Source organism: Garra rufa, chromosome 7 (genome assembly GCF_049309525.1).
Source record: "Garra rufa chromosome 7, GarRuf1.0, whole genome shotgun sequence".
Classification (NCBI taxonomy): Eukaryota; Metazoa; Chordata; class Actinopteri; order Cypriniformes; family Cyprinidae; genus Garra; species Garra rufa.
Window position 1 is genome coordinate 50,524,011 of NC_133367.1, and position 20,933 is coordinate 50,544,943.

Below are 20,933 nucleotides of genomic sequence, written 5' to 3' on the forward strand. Positions count from 1 at the left end.
CTGCGAAAGCGCGTCAAAGCTGTCTCCGGTTTAAATTTACTGCTACAATACACTTGGGCAGTTTTGAAATAATTTTTCATGTTTATATAAATTGGTTGCATATTATTAAAACTAATCCTGATAGTGATATCTTTGAACAGTGGCAAGCGAAAGTAATCCAACGAATATCGAAACTAAAAATAACTTTACCACGCCATCATAAATGTGGCTGTAAACACGCACAATGCACGTTTGCATTACATATTTGCGTAAAACTTTGGCAAAATTTTATACATTTTTGCGTTTCTAGCTGCCTTTACATTATTTAAATTGCGCAAATAGAAACTGCGAATTGAAAATAGGCCCTACGCTTAATGAAAACGCGCCTAGTGTTACTGTGAGTTCTGACCAGTGTGGGTTGTATACGCACAATTTATACCTCGGTATAAATTATTCACTAGCTGGTTTAAGAAATGTTCTTTTCATTGTTAAGGTAATGTTTTCGTTGCAATATACTGATCCAAATTAGTAATCGATAATAATTATTATTTTACGCGCCTCCCCTGACCAGAGCCGTATAGAGATCTCTCTATGGCTTTGCCCCTGACATGCTCTTGCGTACTATGAACACGCGTAGAGTGGTCGGAGCGGGCGTATTAGGCGCAACCATGAATTAGCTATTCATGTGGTACACTGTCATGATTTTTGGCTAATGCAGGACACTACTGAATCATGCGCATCAGAGTGATTTAGAAGTGGATATATGGAAAGGCGACTGATAAAGTGGGTAGACGCCGTATACCTATACCCTGCACTACACCACTATTCTGAGGTAGGCCTATCCATTAAATTATTGCATGGTCAAATCCATGAACCTCATTCCAGTACATAAAACGGCAGCGCTCTGGTTGTATAGGCTAATCCAGCCACCCAGTCTCCTTCCCCGGCGATAATGGTACGGACCAACCGCGAGCGCAAAGAATAATGACTCATGTTTTACGTGTTAAAAAATCTTATTTGGATGCTACAACCTAAACTTGTAGAACAGAAAATTAAACAGAGACAAATATCTGTTTGTGAGGTATTTGGAAAAAAAAAAAATAAAATAAAAAAAAAAACAATAAAAAAACGAAAAAATTAAAGTTTGAAGCCAATTTTTATCTGTTTAATTTTGATGGTGCAAATTGAACAAAGAACTGCAAACCGTTACACGGACCATGTTTTACGTGTTAAATAATCTTATTCGGATGCTACAACCTAAACTTGTAGAACACAAAATTAAACAGAGAGACAAATATCTGTTTGTGAGGTATTTAAAAAAAAAAAAAAAAAAACGAAAAAATGAAAGTTTGAAGCCAATTTTTATCTGTTTAATTTTGATGGTGCAAATTGAACAAAGAACTGCAAACCGTTACACGGACCATGTTTTACGTGTTAAATAATCTTATTCGGATGCTACAACCTAAACTTGTAGAACACAAAATTAAACAGAGAGACAAATATCTGTTTGTGAGGTATTTAAAAAAAAAAAAAAAAAAACGAAAAAATTAAAGTTTGAAGCCAATTTTTATCTGTTTAATTTTGATGGTGCAAATTGAACAAAGAACTGCAAACCGTTACACGGACCATGTTTTACGTGTTAAATAATCTTATTCGGATGCTACAACCTAAACTTGTAGAACACAAAATTAAACAGAGAGACAAATATCTGTTTGTGAGGTATTTAAAAAAAAAAAAAAAAAAACGAAAAAATGAAAGTTTGAAGCCAATTTTTATCTGTATAATTTTGTTGGTGCAAATTGAACAAAGAACTGCAAACCGTTACACGTACCGACATATTCATTATTTTCTGATTGTAAATTTGTTGTCATCATTCTTTTTTGATGCAGCCAAGACATCTGAAGAACTTCTTGTACTGCTGCCTGACCTGGACAAGGATGAGACAAGAGGAGCTGAGTGAATTCATGGGATCAATTTAATCTCTAAAACTCATGAATCAGAATGGAGTTTTGTTTAGAATGAACAGGTAAGAAAAATATCAAGAGCATTCTCTGTCAGTTTAAATTGGAAAATGGTTTAAATTGTTTAAACAAACTGCCTCTGACATTCCTGTCTAAAAGTCACAAATCACCAAAATAAGAACACAGACCTCAGTGAAAACATCCAGATTACAAATGTAAACTGAGTGATGTCTGACCTCATTATTGAGGACACAATAGATCAGGAAGATGAAGGTCCCCTGCTGGGAGTTCAAGATCAGGAAGAGGATCTCCAGCTCCTTACTGCCTTTAGCGAAGAAACCCAGAATCCAGGGGCAACCAAGAACCACACACTGAGCCAGTGTTTTAAACACCATAGTCCTGCAGTGAAATAGATAAAGAAAGAGTTAATGTGTCTTTATTGACTATATGTGGTTTTTTATAGAATGATTAAATAATGATGTTACTTGGTTTGTTTCATTTGTGAAACTTCAGCATTGAGACTTTTGAGAGTTGAGTTCAGACTGATGAAGATCTTGACAAACAGAAGCGTGTTTGACTGGAAAGTAGAAGAGTAATTAATTAATCAATCAAATTTTTTTTTCTTTTTAATACAAAAAAGTCATGAGAAATGTGTTTACTGCTAGTATGACGCAAACAGGACCCAGAAAACTCCAGATGAAGCCTTTATCGATTTTAATCCAGCAGCTGTTTAAAGAAAAATCAATATAACTGAATGAATTTGTCAGAAAGGCATTCCAGGTGTTGACTGGTAAATATTGCAGATTTTAAAGAAGAATTTCACTTCCAGAACAAAAATTTACAGATTATTTACTTACCTTCAGCATCCAATATGTTTATGTCTTTCTTCTCTTTCAGTCGTAAAGAAGTATGTTTTTTGAGGAAAACAATTTCAGGATTTCTGACCTCAGAGGACTCTAATGTTAAGGAAGCAGACCGACGAGAGAGGTAAGTGAGAAATAATAAGGTTTTATTTATAAACAGCAGAGCAATGAAGAGGATGACGTGCAGAGCCGGGTAAGTAGAACTGTATAGATGAGTTGTGATTCTTGGATGGATCGGAAGTTTGATTTAGGATGATTTCCTTTTTTGCAGGAACGATGAGAGGAGGACTTCGAGTGAAGATACACACGCACGCCAGCGGTAACGAGATGCAGACTTATGGCACACACACACACACACACACACACACTGGAGACTGGAAGAGGCCGATTCTACAGACAGACTGGAACAGAGCAGATATACAGGTAAGTAGTCACAGGTAAGTAGCAAGGTAGGTTTCGTGAACTTTGGCAGAGTTGCACGATGAGTCCGCTTTTCGAACTAACGAGCCCGGACACTGAGCGGTGTGTGGTGAGGACTCTTGTAGTGCTTAGGTGATTGCGTGCAGGTGCGTGGCTGATTGAGTGCAGGTGACGGTGATCGTTGGGTGATTGCTGGTTGATCCTGGCTAATCCGTGACATCTAAACAATCCCAGCCAAAGAAGATGGTCTTATCTAGCAAAATGATTTGTTATTTTCTTTAAAACAATGACAATTTATATACTTTTAAACCTCAAATACTTGTCTTTTCTAGCTCTGCGTGAACTCACATCTCACATCACCTTTTCTTCTCCAACTTCAAAATCGTCCTACATCGCTTCTTTTACCTTTTTTTTGTAAAGGGAGTTTGATCTTCTTTGCATGTTCATTTTGTAAACACTGGGTCAGTTCTTATGCAGTGATGTAGGATAATTTTTAAGTTGGAGGAGAAAATGAGATGGGAGTTTTTCGACATTGTACCCTAACTGTATTGAACCGGAATACAAAGTTCACACACAGCTAGGCAAAACAAGCATTTGAGGTTAAAAACTATATTAAATGTCAAATTATTTTAGAAAATAACCATTCCTTAATTAATTAATTGAGACTCCTCCTTTTCTGCTGGGATTGTGTAGATCATTTTGAAGCTGTTTTTAAACTGCATTTTGGGAGTTCAAACTCAGGCACCATAGAAGTCCATTTTATATAAAGAAATCCTGAAATGTTTTCCTCAAAAAACATAATTTGTTTACGGCTGAAGAAAGAAAGACATTAACATCTTGGATGACAAGGGGGTAAGTAAATTACATGTAAATTTTTGTTCTGGAATTAATATAACTAGGGATGCACGATATGAAATTTTTTACCGATAGCCGATAATTAAGTCCTTCTTGTGGCCGATACCGATACCCAATACGTTCATATTTTTATAGGATAATTTTGTGCACCTAGGAGAATACAAAATCTAAGATAAACTAATGAAATGTATATTATATATCTGGGTCAAACAATCATAGCAAACATCAGTCCTGACTCTTCAAAAATGTTTTTATTTTTTTTGTAAGGCACCATAATTCTAAATAAATAAAATGCTTTGACATTTGTCAACCTGGAAAAAATGAAAAGTGCATCATGGACTAACGTCAGATGTCCAAATGTCCGTTAAAGCTTACGTGTAGTCCATTCTTATTGATCATATTATAAATGTGTGCAACAACCGGGGAATAAAACATCAGAATCGAGATTTAAACATCTCAACTTTTCAGAATGCCGCAAGCCAAACGCAGGTCATGTGACATGAACCCAAACAATCAGCTTCACCCTTTCCCTTAATAACATTGAAAGCACTGCCAAGGTGGAGAAACAGCTTATCATAGCTGTACAGGAATAAACATTTTTAAATAAATTTAATAACAGAGCTACTGCAAGCGATTTTTAATGCTGAAAATCCATTTATCCTTTGCTGAAACTTCCGCGTCTTTATGAAGAGCACAGGTCATGGTTGCTTAGCAACGGCAGACGCCACAGCAGAGCAGGCTACAGAGCGGTTTGGAAAGAAAGAGAAAGTGGCACGCCTAGCGTTTTCCACGCGTTTTTAGGCGCAACATGTGAACGGCCCCTAAAACATTCACTGCGATGACGACCTCTGAAGTGAGATATATAAGATTTGTTGTGTTAAAACTTGACGGCTTTTTACCTCCTCTCGGAATCCTTACTAAACATGTGTTGCAAATAGCAATAGCATCGTCCTACTCTGCCACCGCGAAAAACTTCCAGACCGGCAAAGACGATGATGACGACACAGATGATGACGTATTAAACGCAACAAAATCCGAGAGTCAGTTTACAGCTGCAGTCACTTGCACTCGGAAAGCAGATGAATCTCAGATAAACCAGACTGATGGATTGATTTACCAGCAAGAGTACTTTATCGGATCGTATTTCATTTATTTATCGGAGCAATAAAAATTACGTAATTTTTACCCATATCGGTCGATAATTTATCTGTCCGATAAATATCGTGCATCCCTAAATATAACCTATGTCAAGAGTGTATATTTTATCAGATAGTGGAAATGTCACAAAACTCCAGAGCTGCTTTATTTACTTCTAACCAAATTAACTTAAAATTAACATGAACAACAACTCACTGTTCGCTGCCGTAGCCTTCAGGAACCAGACCGACAGAGACACACACCACAACAAGAGCGATCATATATCCAATCACACACAGGAATCCACTGCTAAGCACCTCCCTCTTTTTGGAGCTGATCTGTGATAGGTTCTTCACACAGATGTAGAGCATCACAGCTTCAATGAACATCCACACAAAGCCGGAGAGAAAGAGGAAGTGCATAATGCCTGAGATCACGGCACACAACACCTAGAGACCATGAGAGACGGTTATGATGATTCTCAGTGAGGCTGTGCTTAGCTGTAGGGCTTCTTCATTATTCTCACCTGATGCGGCCGTATGACACTCAGGAAATGCTGCGTGAGCAGGAACAGAAGGTGAGCCAGCAGAAGACTGATGCAGATGTTGATTCGAGCCACATTATTCACTTTAGGACTCCACTGACAAAGGGCAAAGGTCAACAGGGCCAAAGTGAAGAATACCAGCCCCACGCTCACACAAACCAAATTCAACAAATCCAGCAGTGAGTCACTCTGAGAAAACATGTCAGAGTACATGAGTGCCCAATCTGTGCTGTTCTTCAGCGTTCACTAGAAATGTTTCTGTACCTCTCGTGGATGGCTGGTTTGCATGATGAGAGCGAACGTCGACAGATGAACACAGGAACACACAGTGTAGCTGCTGTTGGTCTTTAAAACAGAACAACCATCTACAAGCCACTCGCTGTTATTCCAGTACACACAGGACAGAGAACCATTGGGATCAACCTCCTGCAAAAAGAAGAATGAACAGTCATAAAATATCAGAACACTGAATATTAGATTTTTTCAGATGTTCGCCAGCTCTCAGTTTGGAAGCACATTTCAGTCTCTCACTCGGATGTGTCTGAAGGTGAAGTTTACTGGTTTGGTGAGTTTAGTGTTGGTGGTTTTGGGAAGAGTAGCTGAGATCACAGTGGACATCATGGTTTTAACCGTGTCATTTGATGTGTTGAAGAAGTCTGGCTTCAGTAGATTCTCCATCGTGTTGTAGCTCATGAAAGCCACAGCAGCAGATCCTGTGTAACAGAAACAGAAAAAGAAACTTACATTATACTATATGTTACAATACCAACACCTCCAAAAAAGTAAGCAAAGGTGGTTTAGTGGTAATGGCATGATGTATTTTCCCACATTTTTAAAATCAAACTAAAAACATTTAACATACTTTCATTGTTGCAATTGGCGATCCCAATTAGATCGATGTCCACAGAAGAATTTGTGGTGTCAAGTTGTGGGATTCTATTTAGGGTCACATTTGGTCCAACCATGAAGATTTGACCCTCTGTTTAAACACAAAATCAGTGAATTTGATAAATCTGTCTCCATAAATACATAAAAAGCATCTTCTAATCATATTTCCTCTTGGCTTTTATTTCCATAATAAATACAGTATGCTTTATAAACACAAATTACAGCAGCCAGAGAAAATGTGTATTAAAAGTCAAGCTGGTAGAGGTGGCACTAAAGTGTAGAAATTAACTCAAATTTAATGTTGATTCGGATATAGAATCGAATCTAAACTTCAGGGAAATCAATTTAGAATTAATAGTTTATATTTCCTGACCGGTCGTCCACCGAATCGGTCAAATCAATACACTTTATCAATTCCAAAGTCTATTCACGCTCATTGGCAGGAGCGTAAATAAACTTAAATATTAATTTGGGAAACTAAAGCCAGGTAGCTTGATCTAGGCAAAATAGTACTTTGTGAACACAAAAGGCAAGACAATTCTCTCAATGAAAACAATGATTTATTGAAAACTACACTAGGATTACAAAGCTAAACTACTCAAAACACGAACACACACACACATTCACACGCACACTCATACAGTTTCAGAGATGGGATTTTATGAGTTTTGAGAAAACCCAAGACTTGTTATGTTACCGTTACTAGCTTCTCAAATCACAACCTCAGAAAGTCATCAAGCAGAGATCTAACTTAAACAAAACGCACCAGATTTCAACAAGAAATGGGAGACCTTGTTTACTTGCTCTTGGCCGGAATGGGGATTCCGTCCGGGCTGGAGGCTCGTCTCAGCGGATGCCCCGGTTGGTTGCTTGCTAGTCGGTCTTTCGGGATGACGTCTTTGGGAATTCCTCAGGATGAGGGTTGGACAACCGGAGTTGCTCTCAGAGTTCGATTGGCGCCTGGGTTGCGGGGCGCGTAGGCTCTGAAGGTTCAAATCGAGATGCGAAAGTCTTTTGCAGTTTCTTGTGAGTTCTGGAGGGCAAGAATGCCTTGTAGTTGGAACGAGCAGGCGATCTTCGGCAGAGAAAGTTTAGAGTCTTTCAGGATGTTTCCAGGGCTCTTCTCACTCAGTTCGGTCAGTTCAAGTCAGCACTTCAAGCACAATTCAAGCCCATGTTCTGGTTCGGGCCATTAGGTTTTAAGGGGTCTGTTAGACACGACCCTGGGGCTTGAAGGCCAATGGCGTTGCCACGGGGGCGGGGTCATGTTTGATGCAATTCCTTCTGGCATGTGACTTATTAGGACACAGATTTATCTTCAATTTGGTTATCGATTATCATAAACTACTGCAATGCATACAATATGAAATTCTCATTCACTCAGACAACCTGCATTTGTCATGATCGTTCAAACGAAATCAAACATAGGAATATAAGGTTACACATGGAATACATACTTAATACTGGGTTAATTAAGGCACACAAGGCATAGTAAAGTACACGATTACACGGCACACATTGAACATAAAGGAAGGAGGGTATCCTATCCCTTTGCATAGTAAGTTCGATTGATTGGAATAGCGTTCTTGGTTTCTTTTTTTCCTGTATCATATTTGTTAGCCTGTAACGCACGTAGCGTGGGTTCAGTAGCGTGGGTTCAGTTTCGTGATGTGTGAAGGGAATTCTGAGGGGGGGTTTCGCAGCAGGAAGGCTATCCTGTGATCCATAATTTTTCTTAACTTAATTTGTTAACTCAAGTCACAAGTGGACAAACGGTCCGTTCTTTGGAGGGTTTCAGAAAGGGGGGGAGATGATCCCGCAGATTTCCCTCTTCCTGTGTCAGCGAATTCTTAGTCATGTGTTCGGTGAAGGTGACAAATCTCCATTTGTTTTAATGGGTCTCTCAGCACAAATAGCTAGTTGTTCATTTGATAGGATTATCTTTTATTGCGGCTTCGTTTCCTGGGCGATCAGCAGACGGAGGTTTGGCCTAGACAAAGTGGCACCCAGTGGCTTCGCGCCGTTTTGGCAAATGGTTCAGATAAGAGAATCTTTGAACTTCCTTGGAGTATGGAGATTTGATTCGTTACTTGTTGTTTTGCGTAACTAAAATCCTACAAAAGAGATACCATGAACCCTAAAAGGTGAGAGTTCATCCTGGTCTGTTACAAGTTTATCTTAAGAGTCTCTGCTGGCCCTCTGGTGACCCTCTTTATGCTGCAATGAATACGTTGGTCAAGTCAGCAGAGTCAGTGTGCTGAGGCCCTCTCAGCAAGTCTGGACTGAAGAACAACAACAAGAGTGCCTGGAGGTGCCTAAGAACTGTGGACAAGTCTGGGCTCCCAGGGAAATTCAAGGCCTGGGTCTACCAGCATGGAATTCTCCCAAGAATAATTTGGCCCCTGCTCACACATAAAGTTCCTTTTACTATATTAAAATGTTTTGAGCATAAAGTAAACAGCTATTCACACAGATGGTTGGACATGCCACACAGTTTGAGCAGCATTTGATTGTATGGTAACAGCAACAAGCAAAAACTGCCATTTAGCTTCATCAGGGAGAAATGCAATGTTGCATGGGCATGAAAACACCTGCAGTAGTCAGCGGGACATGAAAATAGAACTCACAGAGGATCAAGTTTTTGATCCAGGGGGTGAATGACATGCTCCCTAGGCCAGCCAACTTGTTTGTTTGGGGCAAGGTAGACACCCGAGCATGTCCCTTGTGTTCCAAGAAAGGCACTCTTGACATATTCTGAGTAGCTGCTCCCAGGCCCTGGGTGATGGCCATTATAGCTGGAGACATGACCAAGTTCTCAAGACTATGATGAGGGAATCAGCAAAGGGTTGTGAAAAAGCAGTTATTCCAACATTACAGCCAGGATGATTGCATTTCTCAAGGAGGTTGAGCAGCCCTTAAGGAAAAACAACTCTGTTGGCGTGCCCTTCACAGCACGAGACTGGTTAAAGACAGTTGACCTAGCACAGACCATGCTAAAACAGACCTTCCCGAAAGGGAACTCAACGCTGCATCCTGGTGGACACTAGTGGAACGATATACCAACACTGCCATGCTGAGGGATGAGTGCCCAAATGACTGTATTGAGGAGTCAAAAGGAACATCATCCTTGCCCCAGCGAAATCACTGTGGCCAGAGCCTGAGCTGCAAACCTTTCCAGGCCAGTTCAGAGCTTGTCACGTCATAGCTAGCTTACCCACCAAGCATGGTACTCTTAAGAGTGGAGGTCTCAGCATAACTACTCTCTAAGCGAGCGGAGACCTGGCTACACTCAACGCTAAAGACAGTAGTGAAGCTAAGAATAAACCTTTATAAAGCGGAGTTCTGGAGAGCAGAGGCTTCAGCAGACTGACTCTCAAATAGAGAGGAAGCCTGACAATACTCAGTTTCGAAGGGAAAAGCTCTATAACATAACGACTCTCAGCGAGAGGAGACCTAGCTACACTCAACACCAGAGGCAGTTAGTGAGGCTCAAGAACAGCCTACACATTAGAACTACCTGAGTGGAGCTCCGGAGAGCGGAGGCTTCAGCAAGAGGACTCTCTAGAATGAGAGGAAGCCTAACAACACTCAATCCTCATAGGGAAAGCTCTTAAGAGTGGAGGTCTCAGCATAACGACTCTCTAAGCGAGAGGAGATCTAGCTACACTCAACACCCAAGGCAGTTAGTGAGGCTCACATTAGAACTACCTGAGTGGAGCTCTAAAGAGCGGAGGCTTCAGCAAGAAGACTCTCTAAAACGAGAGGAAGCCAGAGGCGCCGGCACAAACACTTAGTTTACCCTTATAAAAGTGCAAACAACTTACAATAGACTACACCTTCTTTTGTGGTCATATTTGAGTTAGACATAATTCGAAACTATTCTAAATTTTATTTGTGTACATTCACAATAAAAACAAAACATTTTTAAAATTACGGAAACATGCCGCTTTCTCAAGATCGCATCACAAAAATGATACAAAATGCTGAATATAAGCTGCTACTTGTTGCAGTTTTTTCTTTTCTTTTGTTAATTTATTATGTAGAAAAATATATTTCGCCTATAAGACTATTTATTTATTTTATATATTTATTATGCTTTTCTCCGTTCGCAGAAGCGCTGCAGGAGATGTGAATCCTTGACCATGTGAATCCTCACCTTCTGTTGTTCATACTGCTTTTTGGCGTGTATAAATTTCATCCCTTGAAAACATGGTGGATCACAGTCACGTAATTTAATTGTAATAAGAAATAAGAGAAATGAAATCCAATACAGTCTAATAAAAGTTAATCAGAAAAATAATAATGCAGCTGCACCTGTTTATGAAAATTACGTGATGCCCAAGTATCTAAATACAAAAAATAGGCTTGTTAATATAAGTAATTGTTTTAATTATTTGAACTTTTAAATTATTTTTTAATTAAATTATAGCCTGTATAATAAAGTTTTTTTTTGTTTTGTTTTTTCAAATGGATGAAGAACAGGCTACTAGCCTATGATATTTGCGCAATAGGTGAAATTATGAATGGAAACAGCTCAAGGGCAACTTTTTTTTTTTTTTTGTAATACACCAAAAACTCACAGACAATTTGGTTGTTCGGGAATGATGTCGTCACGTACACCATTTTATCGGCAAAATGCCAGTTGGATAGAAACAGGCTGGAGTCAGCAAATTCCGCTGTTTTTTTTTACGCATATTCTCTTTGTCAATAACAAAATATCGCAAAAACTGGATGGAAACTTGGTTAGTGATGATGCAGTCAGGACCGTAGTGCCAGCTTGCTTTGAAATATATTTGATGATTGCGATGTGCCTGCGCCCGATCCGTCTCCCGCACCTCACGGGAATTCATAAATGAAGCATATCCAGGCACCACTACACCACTGGTTAAAGGATATAAAACGTTGCACGGCTCAATTTAAATAGTCCATATTTTAACCAGCAGTAATTTAAAATATCTTGAATTACATTTTAACCCCCCAGAACCAAGACTGCTCTTCTCACCTTCATTCATAGGGTGGGGGAAGGTGAAAGGTGAATTGGCAAGTTTAAAAGTGACACGAACGACCCCCTCTCATTAACAATTGTGAGGTTAGATCTTGTAATTTGAAGGGTTGTGAAAGCCGTGTGAAACAGCACCCAGCGGAAGACTGATCATAGTCTTTTTGATCAGTTTGCCTTATCAAATCATCTAAATATAAAACAATTCAAGTTTAGAACAATGTTAGTTGTATTTTTACAGTGGAAACAGTTTAAAATTATCAGGCCAGAAATATCAGACCAACTTTCTAAATTAGACCTCCAATATTCTCTGACCCCTTCACCCGCAATTTACAAAAAAAGGCTTCAACTACATTCAGAGTATAATCTACTTCAAACTCATAAAGTTGAAAAACAGCTGTTGAGTGCTAAGCAACATTTTTTTTTGAATGCAGTGAAAAAGCTGGAAAATTACTTGCATTTTAATCTCGGACTGTCCGCACATCTAGACTGATCCCCAAAGTTAAATCTGCTATGGATGACATAGTTTCTGACCCAGGGGAAATTAATTCTATTTTTTCAAAGTATTACACAGATCTTTATTTTTCAGAATGTGACCCAAAATATGGAGTGACCCAAACCCCTTTGATTAACTAATATTCCCTTGCGTAAATGATAGCTCCACAAATGATTTGGGCAGGCCTGTGTCTACTTTGGAAGTACAAAAAGCAATTCAGTCACTTCAAAATGGTAAATCTCCTGGCCCTGATGGCTTTACCATCGGATATTTTAAGGCTTTCTCTTCTGTTTTAGCCCCAATTCTACAAAGAGTATATAATGAGGCCTTTCTTTCTGGTCGACTACCAACAACATCTATTTCATTATTACTAAAGAAAGATAAAGATCTGCTGCTCTGCAATAGTTACAGACCAATTTCTTTATTAAATGTGGATTGTAGAATTCTTTCTAAAATCCTTGCCCTTCGCCTTCAGCAAGTGCTGCCTGCTGTAATTTCCCTTGACTAGACAGGCTTCATGACTGGTAGACACTCTTTTTATAATACCAGAAAACTTTTTAATACTATCCTGTCTTCAAGTTCTGACAATGCCGAGGTTATATTGTCCCTTGATGCCGAGAAGGCATTCGACAGGGTTGAATGGGAGTATTTGTTTTACATTTTAAGTAAATTTGGTTTCAGCTCAAATTTTATTGCATGGATTCGATTATTATATTCCTCCCCTGTTGCATCTGTGTACACCAATGAAACACATTCTAAAACCTTTCCCTTGCGCTGAGGTACACGCCAGGGTTGCCCTCTTTCACCTCTATTATTTGCATTGGCTACAGAGCCATTGGCCATTTGGCTGCGAAGTGAGGAAAAGTTTAAAGGCATTACTGTTTAAAGTTTAAAGGTTTGGAATCTCTTTTAAACTGTCGCTCTATGCAGATGATCTTCTCTTATATATAACTAACCCCGCATCATCATTACCGCCAATCTTACAAATTTTTGATTTGTTTGGCAAATTTTCTGGTTACAAATTAAATCTTCAAAAGAATGAGCTGTTCCCAATCAATGTAGCAGCCGAGACTCTATCTAAAGATCTTTTTCCTTTTAAGTGGGCTCAGGAAGGATTCGGATATTTAGGTGTATTCATCACCAAATCAGAAACGGGTATTTTCAGAAAATTTTTATTCTTTGCTAGATTCTTATAAGGAAGATATACAAAGATGGTCTTCTCTTCCAATATCGCAAATGGGCCGTATTAATTTGGTTAAATTGACAATTTTGCCCAAATTTGTAATAAAAATATAACAATATAAATTTATATGTATATTTTATATAAATATAAAAAGAATAAAATATTTATTTCAACAAATACCCATTTACATTAATAAGTCTTTTTTGTTACTTTGAATCAGACAACTAACTCTTTTTTTGTGGAGCGGTAAATATGCTTGGATAAGAAGAAAGGTTCTTGAACTTCCAAAGTCGAAAGGGGGCCTTGCCTTACCAAATTTTCAACAGTATTACTGGGCCTGTAATATTAACAAGCTTTTGAATTGGACTAACACTTCAAGAGTTCCTGAATATCATATTTGGGCCCAAATAGAATAATCATTCTCAAAATGTTCCCTTCATTCAGTGATTTGCTCTCAACTTCCTATAAAGATTAAAAATATGGGTTAATTTTAGAAAGCATTTTGGGTTAATCAGGCCGTCAGCTCTTTCACCTATAGTAATCAATTTATCTTTTCTACCCTCATGTTCTGATTCTGTTTTTCATGACTGGTCTTCTAGAGGTCTGAGTACCATCAAAGACTTGTATGATAAAGGTATTTTCTTATCATTTTCAGAATTGTCAGAAAAGTTTAATCTTCATAAAACCCATCTTTTTCAGGGTTTTTTTTTTTTTTTTTTTTTTTTCAGATTAGACATTTTCCTTGGTTTCCTAATCTTCCTCCCGATTCAAAAATGGACACCATTCTTTCTCTTAGCCCAGACAGAAGAGGGCTAATCTCTGTCAATTATGAATCAATAGACTCTTTGAATTCTGACTCCTCTGAATCACTCAAGAAGGCTTGGGAACAAGAGCTGGGGATCACTATAAGTGAAAAAGAATGGGATCATATGCTCGATTTAGTACACTCTTCCTCTACATGTGCCCGACACAGTTTGATGCAATGCAAGATTATTCACCGAGCACACTACACTAACGCCAGATTAGCTAAAATATACCCAGATAGAAGTAACACTTGCAATAGGTGCCAGCAATCTCCAGCAAATCACACCTATATGTTTTGGTCTTGTGCAAGATTGACAGAGTTTTGGTCTAAAATATTTGATACCTTTGAAAAAACCTTTAACATATCAGCCACTCCAAACCCTTTTACAGCTCTGTTTGGAATTTCTTTTAACCCAAATTTGCCTTCAACAACACAAGAAATTGTTGCTTTCACCACGCTGGGATAAGCAAGGAGGCTTATTCTCCTCAAATGGAAACATGCGTCACCTCCTTCATATGATAAATGGACAAAAGAAATTATTTTGTCTTTAAAGCTGGAAAAAAAAAAGTTTTTCATTGAAAGGGTCTTTAAAAACTTTTTATAAAACATGGACACCTTTACTGATGATGCAGAAGAGGATTGACCTTTATTTATTTAGTATTATTATTATTATTTTATTTTATGTAGTTGGTTTTGTTCTTTGTGCATTTATTGTGTCATTTAATAACCACACTTACAGTGTTATTGTTATTTATTTGTGTTTTGTATCTGGGATGTTAGGGGGATTGTGGTGAGACAAAAAGCAGAACTGTGGATTACTAACTAATGTTGTATCTGCACAAAATGTCAATAAATATATTTTGGAAAAAAAAAAAAACACCACTTGGACACAGACCAAGGCTTGATCTGCATTGGTTGGGTCAACTGGAAAAGGGCATTTGAAAGACCTGAACCCAGTGATCAACACTGATGATGTGTCCAAGTCATGCATAAGAAGATGTATAAGTAATATTTTTCACCAGAAGTACTAAGTATAAGACAAAAAAAAAGAGAGAGAGAAACTGCAAGTTGCATTGTATAGGCACTTTTTCAACTACTGGTTCTGGCTCCACTGCAAAACCAAATCAAAATTTCCAGTTCAACTGGGGGATGGGGTGTTCAAACCCTGCTTTGCTTTGACTGTCAATCAGTGGCGTTAACATTTGAATATTTTAGTGAATGTATGAGCTATTTTATGAAATCATATTCAGCTGTAGTGATACTTGATGCATTTGTCTATATAAGGGATTTCCTGGAACATCATAAAAGTAATGCTCTGACAGTGCATATGATGAGCTAATCTACTGCTGCAAGTTTTCAATTCAGCAATGCACAAATGCTTGCTGTAAAACAGCATTAAAATTACTGTAAGTTACTTAAAGAGTCAAGAGACAAACTAAAACCACCATTGACCACAATTATGGTGGCATCGTGTTTTTTTCCTTTCTCTTCTTTTCTTGACCAATAAAGCATCAACATCTAAACCTCTGTTAATTCTCAATAAGAGATTCTGCAGACATGAAATAAAGTCAGTCTGGTTAGTAATGAGTGAAGCTGGTGATGCTGTTTGTGGAGAAGTTTAATCAGATTTTGAGAGATTAAATGTTTTGTTCAGTTGATTCAAGTCAGTTGTAGTTCTTGTGTTTCTCTTTTCTTCAATGATGCTGCTTGTTAACAGCAGGTGTTCATCACTAACACAATCACACACCATTCAGTTATCTCATTATCTATAACTCTTTAGGGGCTTGGGATTTTACTGGAGACTTGCTTGAGACTCAAAAGGAATGACTTGGTCCAATCTCGGACCTCCTGGCTGAAAAACTGTGCTAATTAGCAAATCCAGTGATTGGAACAAAATACTGGGGAGGACTTTTACTCATGGCACCTGGATTTTACACCTCTGTATCTGACTCACCCCTGCTCTCTTGATAAAGTCACTGACAGACAGAGGTGTATAGTCCAGGGGTCAGAAAGTAGAAGTCCTGCCATATGTTTGTTCCACCCATGAACTAATGAAATGATTTTACCAGAGGTAGAACCAAGTCTTTCTATTCAAGTCACAATCGAGTCTCAAGTCAAAGCCCAAGTCCTCAAAGAGTTAAAGGTAATGAGATAATCAAGTGACTAATTAAATGATGATTGTGCATTAGTGATGAACACCTGCTGTTGTCGAGAATTACAGAGGATCAAATGTTGATGTTTTATTGGTTAAAATGATGCTACCATCATGAAGATCAGTGTTTGCTTTAGTTGGGCTTTTGACCCTTTTAGTAATTCAAAGTAATTTGCTTTTAAGCAATTGCAATGTTGTTTCACAGTAAGCTTTTGCATATTACTGAATCAAAAGCTTGTGGTACCAGTCAAGTTAACATGCTTTGCTTTTAAATTCTGTGAGAGCACATCGTGTAATGGTTATTCTTTGGTTTATAGACTGACACTCAACTATCAAACAACTGGAGAAAAGGTCTTATTAAAAATGCCATTGTAATGCTTAAATACTGGGGGGAAATTTGTAGTAGCTTAGGCTTTTAGACATGCACTCTTATCATACCATCCTCTACAGTGGTGACAATAATTCTTCATGCTGTAGTGCATGATGGGAGTTTTTACTATGGTGTTACCCAGCATGCATTGCAGAATGAAGAATTTAGTTCATTGTCACCATTGTTGAGATTCATATGCTGGTTCTTGATGTCTGCATGTGTCTAAATAGCACAAGAGCAAAACTACTTATATGCCTTACATATAGCAGACTTTTTAATTTAGAGCTATCAGACCAAAATTTAAATTACGTGCCAATCTTCACTAAACTGATCACTCAAAACCTAAACTTTACAGTAACTATACAGTAATAGTTACTCTTCATACATTCAAGCCACTGCCTGGTAACTATCACATTACATACAAACTTGATGTCTGTAGTCTACAACACTACATATGTTGTTGCAAAGAAAGATCTAACATAATTAGATCAGGGTCGAGAGTCCAACTAAAGCGAACACTGATCTCCATGATGGTAGAATCATTTTAACCAATAAAACATCAACATTTGATCCTCTGTAATTCTCGATAACAGCAGGTGTTTATCACTAATGCACTATCATTATTTAATTAATCATTTAATTATCTCATTACCTTTAACTCTTTGAGGACTTGGGCTTTGACTTGAGACTCGCTTGTGACTTGAATAGAAAGACTTGGTTCCACCTCTGGTGAAATCATTTCATTGGTTCATGGGTGGAACAAACATATGGCAGGGCTTCTACTTTCGAGACACCCCTCGCTGCAGACTGTAGCGCGGTGACGTCAGGTACCTACGTCACGTATGTGTTTACCGCGCATGCGCAAAGTGACGTATGGTATGTATATAACACGCATGCGCGCTATTCTTACTGGCGTTACTACGCAATGTGCGCATGTGCATGTTCATTAACTTTTTTTAAACTATTTTTGTTGTTGTTTTCTCTTGTCCTCATGTGTCATGTTTATAGTTTTAATTATTATATATAAAAATATATATGTATTGTGGCGGGAGGAGCAAACGACAGACACAGTGGGTGTGGCGTCAGGCCTCGGAGAGGCTTTTATTAAACAGAAAGTAAAAGAAAACAAGTTTCCAAGGGGGTAAATAAACATGTGTCCAAATAAACGGGGAATCTGGTGTCCTCGTCGTGAAGGCGCCTGCTCAGGTCCGGGGCGCGAGGGGCGGCGGCTTCTTCAGCGGCATCTTCCTCCTCCGCCTACGCGGCACTTCTGGGGGATGAAACGGCCCGGCATCCTGGCCCGTCAGCCGTCACGGGTGCGGTCCTCATCCGGATCCGCAGCGGCGGTGATGAGGCTTCATTCAGTTCACGTGCTCCTCATCACACACCGCCAGCCCGGGATGTTTTCGCGACTCTCCTCTCCCATACACACCCACTCCCGTTGGGAGCCTGGAGAAGGGCGGCGAATAAGGGACGGGGTGGTGATGATAATTAGGGGGGAGGCAGCCGACTCGTCACAGTATATACAATTATATTTTGTTTTGTTGTTTGCAATAAAAGATCACTGTTATCAGTTTGGTTTTTTGGAGGCACCATGCATAAAATGGGATGTAGACACTGAAAATATACTGTATGTAGTCTATTTAACTTAATACTACTTTATTGGCTTAAATATTCCACAGGCAGAATTGCCAAAGCAACAGAAAAATGTCCATAATTATACTAAATAAACAAGAATCATGACAGAGGAAAGGTTAAAATAAGAAACATATAAGGTGCAGAGTAATGTTACAATATACACAGTGAAATAAAGTGCAACAATGTTAATACCTTGTATATAATACTACACAAATATTACAGAATAAACTCTGTAATTCCATATAATTTTACCTCAGACATGGTTAAAATCATGGATTTGTGCTGTACATATTACTGTTTTTTCCCCTTCTTTTTTTTCACCTTAGCTTTTTTTTAATACTTTTACATTTTATAAGAGTATTATGTTAAGTATGCGCATGCGTTTTAATGACGCGTTACGTCACAAACGACGCGAAAACGCCTAACGTCACCACGCAATGCAAATTACACAGGCATACCATACGTCACTTTGCGCATGCGCGGTAAACACATACGTGACGTAGGTACCTGACGTCACCGCGCTACAGTCTGCAGCGAGGAGTACTTGCTACTTTCTGACCCCTGGACTATACACCTCTGGTCACTAACATCAAATGTAATCCGAGTTTCATCATCAGTAATAATGGTCTCCACTTACCAACAGTAGCAAGAGTAAAACTGACTTTGTCACTTGTGTTTGTCCGCTTCACCAATGTGGAGATGAGTTTTTCACTGGTTTTTAACATGCGGTTTCCAAAGGAAGCTAGTTCAGTTGGGTTTGCTGATGATAATGACTCTAAAATCTTCTCTGAAGCATTGAAGGCCACAGTCAAAATGTTTGTCACAGTCTAATTAAAGATAAATGCATTTCAATAGAGTTACTGTACATGTACATATCATGAAATGTCAAATTAGATCTGATGATATCATGATTTTTCTTGATCAGACACTTACATTCAAAGGAAGCTCTTGAGCTGTAATGTTCTCAATCTGCTCAAGAAGATTTTGAAAACATTTTCCAGACGTCTGACTCTGAAATCACAATCAAGCTTTATATTAGAACACACTCTGTGATTTTAATCATGCTTTCCGATATTAATAGCAATCACCGCAATCAAATATAAGTTTGTGCATGTCAGAATCAGCAGTAAATAGAAAAGCACATTCATCCAGTGAAATATCTGCTAATGCACATGTACTGCTCATAGACTGTAACTGTCAGATGCTGTGAGACCAACTCTAAAATTAAAATTAAAAATTACTTAACAAACTCAACTTACTGTGCATTCTTCCTGTGGTGTTATATTTATAACTGCAATGACAGAAAACAGCAATATTAAAACAGAACAGCAAAATTTGATGATATGTCATTTCTGCAATATTATAAAAGCATAGATCAAAAATAAATAATGAATGTGACCATAAATATGGAAGCCCTAAGATTTTTTGGGGGGTATCTCTCTGATTTTTATTGAAAATTATTTTCTTTCTTTTTTCTCTGTCCAACAAAACAAACAAATAAACCATTGACTAAAATTATTATTTTTATGCGCCAAGCACTGAGGGTGTAAATGCACTTCATTACAACTGTATTTAACATTGATAATAATTCAGCATATTAGAATGATTTCTGAATGATCATGTGATACTAAAGACTGGAGTAATGGCTGATGAAAATAAATTCTATTTTAAAATATATTAAAACAGAAAACCAATATTTTTAATTGCAATAATATTTCATATTACCATTTTTGCTGTATTTTTGAACAAATAAATGCAAGCTTGATAAGCATAAGAGAATATTTTAAAAATCTTACTGATCCCAAACTTTTGAACGGCGGTGTACCTTGTAAATAACACTGTGTCCAGCACAGAGAAAATTAATTAAGAAAAGGAAGAAAAAAAATCTAGATTTATTTATCATATTGCTTATTGCAGTTTTTTGCAGAGGTGGGACCAAGTCTTTCTATTCAAGTCACAAGTCAAAGCCCAAGTCCTCAAAGAGTTAAAGGAACCATATGTAAGAAATTTATGTCAGTTAATCATAAAATGGCCCTGAAATGTCACTAGACATTAAGAAATCATGTTCATTTCAAATACTTATATCACTGACAACAGTGGTCTGGCCAGGATATTGTCATTTAAAAGTGAGAGTTGCAGCCCACAACTGATGTTATTGTTGTCGTTTTGTGTTTTGGTCTGAGGCTCCACCCTCCAGCTATCTACCAATCACGAAGTCAGTAGAGTTTCGTGAGACGGGTTGCCAGCTCTGTTACAGCTGCGGCTATACTAACGTGTCGGATTAAACATGTATAACGTTACGAAACGAAAAAGACCTCGTTTTGAAACCGAAATACGTCGTGACAAAGTCCGAAATAAAACAAGGATTGGTATAGGATATGCCTTTGAAAGATGGAGACGGCTGAAAACGGAGAAGAATTTGAAGACAGATGCTTTCGTTGGTAATTTTTTCCTGAACAGGTAAGATTCATCTATGTTTGGCTAAATTTGCTTCAGTACTCAGTGGATTTTCCGCGGTCGGCCGAGCTAAATGCGTTCATAAAAAGCTTTATATCGCACCACTAGCAGGGTTGGAAAACAACCTAACGTTATGTTCCGACTGAAATGTGGTATTACAGTACATCTTTGCGAAATATTTGGCTA

At 38.2% G+C, this 20,933-nt stretch overlaps 1 protein-coding gene across 1 annotated transcript in view; it reads right to left on the reverse strand.

The window, feature by feature from the left end:
• Positions 1 to 1,849: 1,849 nt before the first annotated feature.
• Positions 1,850 to 20,933, reverse strand: part of LOC141338229 (adhesion G protein-coupled receptor E3-like) — a 34,775-nt gene continuing 15,691 nt past the window's right edge. The window contains exons 3-14 of the mRNA XM_073843774.1: positions 19,550 to 19,581; positions 19,224 to 19,301; positions 18,928 to 19,117; positions 6,622 to 6,738; positions 6,291 to 6,472; positions 6,024 to 6,185; positions 5,742 to 5,948; positions 5,432 to 5,664; positions 2,600 to 2,666; positions 2,426 to 2,517; positions 2,177 to 2,339; positions 1,850 to 1,906 (exon numbers count right to left, since the gene is read on the reverse strand). Of these exons, the coding sequence (XP_073699875.1) occupies positions 1,850 to 1,906; positions 2,177 to 2,339; positions 2,426 to 2,517; positions 2,600 to 2,666; positions 5,432 to 5,664; positions 5,742 to 5,948; positions 6,024 to 6,185; positions 6,291 to 6,472; positions 6,622 to 6,738; positions 18,928 to 19,117; positions 19,224 to 19,301; positions 19,550 to 19,581 (1,580 nt within the window). The remainder of the gene's footprint in view (positions 1,907 to 2,176; positions 2,340 to 2,425; positions 2,518 to 2,599; positions 2,667 to 5,431; positions 5,665 to 5,741; positions 5,949 to 6,023; positions 6,186 to 6,290; positions 6,473 to 6,621; positions 6,739 to 18,927; positions 19,118 to 19,223; positions 19,302 to 19,549; positions 19,582 to 20,933) is intronic.